Genomic DNA, 8315 nt, shown 5'->3' with positions numbered 1-8315 from the left:
AGGGGGGGTATGAAGTGAAAAGATGGTAAGAAGGTTGAATGAAGTAGGTATGTGGATAGTAGGGAAGTTTAAGTGAGTAGAGAAGACAAGTGAAGGGTGGGTACAGACGTAGAGTAAGGGAGGAGTGAAGTGACAATTATCGTAATGGGAAGTAGGCGAAAGGAGGGAAAGTAGGAGAGATAAAGTAAGGTAGTAGGAGATTTAAACAATTTAATTAACATCATCACGCTACGAAACCAATTTTTGTAGGTGCACGGTGTCTACGTTGACTAACTTTGCACAAAATAGTAGCAAGATCATTGCATCGCAAAACAAAATTGTCAATAGTAGCGTGAGTCCGAGGCCTGTAATGATAATAGAACTGACCTGCTCACTCTCCTTAGAACCAGTAGCTTTCGCCTGACAGTAGTTGACACACGATTCATAAAGAATGCCCTTAATAATCAACTGAATTAGCCTATCGTTTTTTGCTGAGGTAACAGGATGAGATGGATCCGAGCTTTTCCTATCACCAGGTAGAAATTTCTCCACGAGTGGATGTACCTCCCGAAAGCACTGTACTCTAGCATTACTAGGATTCCAGTCTTTATACTGAAGGTGATCAGTGAGTCGAGGCAAAGTCAAGAGCAGGCAAAGACTGCTGTACTCGTCTTTTGAAGGTGCAACTTTTTCAATGTCATTGAGAACCTTGACGACTTCTTCCACGGCATTATCCACGCTACCATTCACCCCGGTACCAATAACGTTGGCTTCGGATTTAATGCAGAGCAGTTCGACATATTTGTGTCTCATTATCGAGTAGGTAAACCTGCGCATATCGAAATCCGGCAGGGCTTCCAGTGGTTGAATAAATTCCAGGACATCATCCCACTGACCATCCAGGATAAGCTGACGGAGGAAGAGGACATCGTCGCTGAATTGGCCATTTATCACGCCGGTCTCACGTTCTAAGGATAATTGCGATATGTGAAGATCACGACTGTGCAAAAACTCCAAGGTAAGTCGCACCACGTCCTCCTCGCGCAGCGTTAGGTGCGCTGCCGGCATCACGTACCGTATACGCAACCTGAAACAAATTAAATTTCATGAGTAGATGCTTTTTTTAACGTGAAAACATTTGGTGTTTTTATGGTTTGTATGTTCTTAATGTCTTAAAAATTTTCCCTCGAAGAAAAAAGCCTTAGAGGCCATTCAAAAACTGTGTAACGGTAGTTTGAACACTTTTTCACCCCACCACTTATCGGCCACAGATCATTACAAAATGTTAGACGTCACAAATACAAACACCGCATTCCCTTGAGGCCAACCTTTTTCTCTTCGGTTTTATTTATTGAACGTCTGAAATAAAACGCCAAACATACAAACATGATATTTTATCAGTCTTCACACCCTAAAAAGGAAAATAGAGTGTTTTTTTCAAGAATATACGGAAATAACAGGGGAATAAATTCCATTAAATAAAATTAATGTATAGGTACCATACTGAACTCAATACAAAACGCTTACTTTAAGTCGAAGTATACTATATTTTTCAACAGAAGAATTGAATTTTCAACCAAAAAAAGATTAACTTTCTACTAAAATAAATGAATTTCAAAACGAAAGATTTGAGTTTTCAAGATAAAACTTTAATTCATTAGACGTGAGTTGACTTTTAGACCTGTAAAGATGAATTTTTAACCATGAACGATGATTCTTCAACCAATTTGTCGAATTTTCAACGAAAAAAACATTAATTTCAGACCAAACAGTTTCTATTTAAACGCAAATAGTTGAATTTTCAAGCAACATAGACGGGTTTTCAACAAAATAGACGAATTCTCAACGAAAACCAAAAAAGATTAAACTTCAACAAGAGTCGCATTTTTAATCAGATAGTTGAATCTTCGAACCAAAAAGACGAATTTTTTAGAAGACAGCTCAATTTGTAACCAAGAAATATGAATCTTTGACCAACTTTTATACCAAAAAAGATGAATTTTCAATCCAAAATAATGCATTTTCTATCCAAAAAGACGATTCATCAATAAAATAGTTGAATTTTGGACCACATAATTGATATTTTTAACTAAAAAGATGAATTTTCAACCAAAACGAAAAATTTGCAACAATGAAAAAATTAATTATAAGTCAAACAGTTGGAATTGCAACCAAATAGTTTTAAGTTAAAAAAAGACGATATTTCATCCAAAAATAGTAAACGCAACCAAAAATTGTCAACGAAGTAGTTGAATTTTATGTTAAAAAGTCAATTACAGTTGAATTTGCATTCCATGCTATGTATTTTCTATAAAAAATACGAATTATCAACAAAACAATTAATTCATTCTCATACAAAAAATAATGTTTGATATTTTAAAAAAAGGATTTTAATTTTAATAAAAAAACAGTTGAATTCAAGGAAAAAATACCAAATGGTTTATTTGTTTACAAAAATAATTGAAATTTCAACCAAAAAGCAAATTTTTCAATAAAATAGTTGATTTTTCAAGCCAAAACGACCACTTTTATACATAAAAGTTGAATTTTTAACAAAAAATATGAATTTTCAACCAAAGTTAATTTTCAACAAAAGAGATGGATATTCAAGCAATAAAATTAAATTTGTAACGAAGTTGTTGAACTTTCAAGCAAGCAATTACATTTTTTAAATCAACAAAAATATTTTTCTTTTAAATAAGAGGAATTTAGAACAAAATACATTAATTTTGAAGCAAATATTTAAATTTTCAACTAAAAACTATCAATTTTCAACCAATGATGAAATATTTTAATTTTCTCAATTTTGCCAGGTCTAGTCATTCCATAATAGCAGGAATAAACCAAAAATATATTTACTATTGAAATTTAAAGCAACGAATTTGTATAATATATACAAGCGAATTTTTACTAAAATCAGGAAAATTAATCTCAGTTTTGTCTCGTCGACAAATGACTGATGCCAGCCAGGCCTTTATAAACAAACGAAGAGAAACTTTGAGCTTGATCAAACGATTGTATGTGCTTAATCGACCTAACCATAATTTATTGAGAGTTGAACAGAATACAAACTATTAGATTTGTATATCCATTGAATTTCACAATAGTCTTACTATTCTAGAATAAAATAAAGATATTACAATTTGAGAAAATTATATTTACAATCACAATGATTTTTGACTATATACATAAAGTTAATATTTTTCCATATTATAAACCAACAGAACTAACTTATATATTTTTTGTAAACCAATATAACTAAACGTCAGTTTTATCAATTATCTTAATCCTATGTAAAATACAAGTGGTATTTTGCAATACTTTTTAAAACATTCTTAAAACTCGTTACGCCTGATGAATTATATACATTTTAAGATTCATTCACTCATTAAAAAATAAGTGGACTTGACATTGCGAAACGTCAACTGAGGTATGCAATTATGCACCTGAAGAATGTATAAAATCCCTTTGAAAGTTCATTGCACCTAAAGCACATCGCGAGTTCGGACGTGTCCTGTTCCTCATTATTATGTAAAAAAGTAGGTTCATAAAGTTTATTGTAGCAAATTAAATAAAAATAGAAAATTCAGTACAACATAATTTCAATTCCTATTTGTCATACTTGAAATCGTAATGCAGCAAGGTACAAAATGCTAATAAATTCATTCATAAACAAATCTCCTGTTTTACTTAAATTATCTCTTGTATTCTGTAAATCTGCAAAACGTCAAAAAATAAGATGATTCTTGGATTTTTATTTAACAATGGAGACATTTTTCGAATTTTTAAAAATCTAAAACTCACTGTTTTATTCATTTTCAAGTGAATATATTTTTTTATAATATTTTAAACACGATAAAATTTAACAATGGGAAGATTCTTTGGTTCTCATTAGAAGTTATATTTTTGGTATAAAGGTGGTTAATTAATATTGCTGAGCTATTTAATTTAAGAATAGTTCTGATAACATAAATTCGCAAAAAATACTACACTAAGAATTTATGTTTCCGCCGGTTTCACCTCTCTTCACAGAATCAAATGAAAACTATTCGCTAAATGTCTAACATGTCATAAAGGCTCTACCATAATACATACACCTATTAGTCAGCATTTTTAATTATTCCCAGGAAACTTTAATCAAATAATTTATTTTCAATTAACTCATTCAATATTGTTTAAATACTCAATATTTAATTGGGACGACTGAACAATAAAATTCCCGAGTTGGAAAATTCCCGAGTGCTTACAATATTACTGAATTTCAAAATTCCCAAGTAATAAAATTTACAAATAATAAAAATTCCGAATAATAAAATTTAAAAATTGGAAAATTACCAAATTTAAAAAATAAATATTCGGGATGACTAGTTCAATATTTCTGATGCTTGGCTAGTCGTCCCGAATTTTCCCCTTTCCAACTCCCCCAGTTTTTCGGGACGACTAGAACTTTTTAATTAATAATATTTATACAAAAATTTGTTTAAATTCGAGAATCTTATAATTCGGAAATTTTTTAGCTCCAATATTTTATAATTCGGAAATTTTATGTCGGGAATTTTATAAAGTGCCGAGAATTTTACAGTGTCGGTTATTTTATTTTTCGGGATGAAAAATTTTGATAAAAAATGTGCATATTATTTTGTTTAAGTTACAAAAAACATTATTAGAATTCGAATTGTTAATTTTAAAGACACTAAAAAGGAATTTCGAGAGAAATCTGTGTTGAAAAGAATCCCGCAAAGTTGGTTTTAAAATTGTTTTTAGGTTCGGAAAATGTTGTTTTTTCGTTTGAACCAAACTTCGCAGAATTCAATTCAACACTGCTTTATCTCAAAGTTCCATTTTAATTTTTTTAAATTAAAAATTCAAGTTTTGATAACATTTTTTGTAATTAAAAAAATACTATGCACATTTGTAAACAAAATTTTTCATTCCTAAATATACTTTTCTCAAACTATTGTTATTTTCAATTCAAACAATAATTTTTTTAAACTTTAAACATTAATAAACATAATTATTAATATTTTCTTTATCTTATTTTTTAATTGTTTAAATTCAAGAATATATTTTTAAATTGAAATAACTTCAATTTGGTGGAGCACAAAATTAAGAAAAAAAGATGTACTTGAAGTTACGAACGTTCATATGAACGAAATTAAAGATTTTTTTCCCGAATTTTTTTTGCCTAAATCATTTAGGATGACAAAAAATGATATTCCATCGGAAGAAGTTTTCGAAATTTTTATTTTTTGAGGGGTTGAATACCCTTACAAATCACCCATTATTCAAACATGCCAAACACAATTTTGATTGTCGATATTTGAAAATATTAAAACGTGAAAAATTTTCTTTTTTTACCTCACTAATTATAGAGGGAGTGAGAAAGTTCGGCAAGACCCCTAAAAACCACCCTTAATATATCCACACCTAAAATGTTGAAAATGACAAGTTTGATTGTCGATATTTGAAAATATAAAATCGTCAAAAATTCTCTTTTTTATCTCACTAATTATAGAGGGAGTGAGAAAGTTCGGCAAGACCCCTAAAAACCACCCTTAATATAACCACACATAAAATGTTAAAAATGACAATTTTGATTGTCGATATTTGAAAATATTAAATCGTCAAAAATTCTCTTTTTTATCATCATAATTATAGAGGGAGTGAGAAAGTTCAGTAAGACCCCTAAAAACCACCCTTAATATATCCACACCTAAAATGTTGAAAATGACAAGTTTGATTGTCGATATTTGAAAATATTAAAACGTGAAAAATTTTCTTTTTTTACCTCACTAATTATAGAGGGAGTGAGAAAGTTCGGCAAGACCCCTAAAAACCACCCTTAATATATCCACACCTAAAATGTTGAAAATGACAAGTTTGATTGTCGATATTTGAAAATATAAAATCGTCGAAAATTCTCTTATTTATCTCACTAATTATAGAGGGAGTGAGAAAGTTCGACAAGAGCCCTAAAAACCACCCTTAATATATCCACACCTAAAATGTTGAAAATGACAAGTTTGATTGTCGATATTTGAAGACATAAAAACGTCAAAAATTCTCTTTTTTTATCATCATAATTATAGAGGGAGTGAGAAAGTTCGGCAAGGCTCCTAAAAACCACCCTTAATATAACCACACTAAAATGTTAAAAATGACCATTTTGATTGTCGATATTTGAAAATATAAAATCGTCAAAAATTCTCTTTTTTATCTCGCTAATCATAGAGTGGGTAAAAAAGTTCGGCAAGACTCCTAAAAATCACCCTTAATATAACCACACCTAAAATGTTAAAAGTGACAATTTTGATTGTCGATATTTGAAAATATAAAAACGTCAAAAATTCTCTTTTTTTTATCATCGTAATTATAGAGGGAGTGAGAAAGTTCAGTAAGACCCCTAAAAACCACCCTTAATATATCCACACCTAAAATGTTGAAAATGACAAGTTTGATTGCCGATATTTGAAAATATAAAATCGTCAAAAATTCTCTTGTTTTATCTCGCTAATCATAGAGTGGGTAAAAAAGTTCGGCAAGACTCCTGAAAACCACCCTTAATATATCCGCACCTAAAATGTTGAAAATGACGAGTTTGATTGTCGATATTTGAAGACATAAAAACGTCAAAAATTCTCTTTTTTTATCATCATAATTATAGAGGGAGTGAGAAAGTTCGGCAAAACCCCTAAAAACCACCCCTACTATACCCACACCTAAAAGCTTAAAAATGACAAGTTTGATTGTCGATATTTTAAAATATAAAATCGTCAAAAATGCTCTTTTTTTATCTCGCTAATCATAGAGTGGGTAAAATAGTTCGGCAAGACCCATAAAAACCACCCTTAATATAAACACACCTAAAATGTTAAAAATGACCATTTTGATTGTCGATATTTGAAGATATAAAATCGTACAAAATTCTCTTTTTTTATCTCACTAATTGTAGAGTGGGTGAGAAAGTTCGGCAAGACCCCTAAAAACCACCCTCAATATAACCACACCTAAAATGTTAAAAATGACCATTTTGATTGTCGATATTTGAAGATATGGAAACGTCAAAAATTCTCTTCTTTTATCATCATAATTATATAGGAAGTGAGAAAATTCGGCAAGACCCCTAAGAACCACCCTTAATATATCCACACATAAAATGCTGAAAATGACAAGTTTGATTGTCGATATTTGAAAATATAAAAACGTGAAACATTCTCTTTTTTTATATCATTAATTATATAGTGGATGAGAATGTTCGGCAGGACCTTAAAAATTCCACCCTTGCGTTACTCACACCTAAAATGTAAAAGAATGTTTAATGATTTGCCTACCATAAATAATCTTAAGTTTTAGAGCAAAAGAAGAGTTTTGTCACTTTAGACGCTCAGCAACTTTCGGAACCTCCTGGAAACTTTTCGCTAGGTTCATTCTTTTCTTAAGGATAAAATGCTTAAACTAAAAAATGGACTTTGGCCATAATAAAAACGAAAGCGATTTATTAACACACTTGTATTTTTTAGAGCTGCATTTTTTTACATAAAAATTTTAGTCTATGAATATTTTAGCACAAAATTTCTGGTGTACTAAATCACCATAAAAAATCGCTTAGGGCGCAGTCCCATGGAGGTAGATGAGTGGGAATCGGGGAACAGTTTCGCGTTATTTGTTAAAATTGTTCGATTTGTCTTCCAATTTAACTACATGGGAATGCGCCCAAAACGAAATTTTCTTATTTTGATTTTTTACACGAGAAATTTTGTACATTCTACCATAAACTGTACACTATTACAAAAATTCGCTTAGGGCGCCGTCCTATCGACAATCAAAATTGTTATTTTTAACATTTTGGGCGCGGATATATTAAGGGTGGTTTTTAGGGGTCTTGCCGAACTTTCTCACTCCCTCTATAATTAGTGAGATACAAAAAGAGAATTTTTGACGTTTTTATATCTTTAAATATCGACAATCAATATTGTCATTTTCAACATTTTAGGTGTGGATATATTAAGGGTGGTTTTTAGGGGTCTTGCGGAACATTCTCGCCCACTTTATAATTGATGAGATAAAAAAAAAAAGAATTTTTGATGTTTTTATATTTTCAAATATCCACAATCAAACTTGTCATTTTAAAATTTTTAGATGTGGATATATTAAGGGTGGTTTTTAGGTGTCTTGCCGAACTTTCTCACTCCCTCTATAATTAGTGAGATAAAAAAGAGAAGTTTTGACGTCTTTATACAGTCTGTCAAGTTAAAGCGTGGGTGGCTTTACTCGCAGTCGGTAAGGTGTATCGACATGATTTTGATGTCAAAATATTAAGAAGAGCTCCCTCTTTC

General features: G+C 30.6%; 1 protein-coding gene across 4 annotated transcripts in view; it reads right to left on the bottom strand.

Moving 5' to 3' along the window:
- The window catches only part of LOC117176019 (WD repeat-containing protein 47), a 249114-nt gene that overhangs the window by 169869 nt on the left and 70930 nt on the right, over positions 1-8315 (bottom strand). For all 4 annotated transcript variants that reach the window (XM_033365973.1, XM_033365975.1, XM_033365972.1 and 1 more), the window contains exon 2: positions 367-1066. In XM_033365973.1, the coding sequence (XP_033221864.1) occupies positions 367-1047 (681 nt within the window). In that variant the 5' untranslated portion in view covers positions 1048-1066. The remainder of the gene's footprint in view (positions 1-366; positions 1067-8315) is intronic.

This window comes from Belonocnema kinseyi, chromosome 7, assembly GCF_010883055.1.
Source record: "Belonocnema kinseyi isolate 2016_QV_RU_SX_M_011 chromosome 7, B_treatae_v1, whole genome shotgun sequence".
Classification (NCBI taxonomy): Eukaryota; Metazoa; Arthropoda; class Insecta; order Hymenoptera; family Cynipidae; genus Belonocnema; species Belonocnema kinseyi.
The sequence above is the reverse complement of the archived record's forward strand: the minus strand, read 5'-3'. Positions and strand labels throughout refer to the sequence as shown.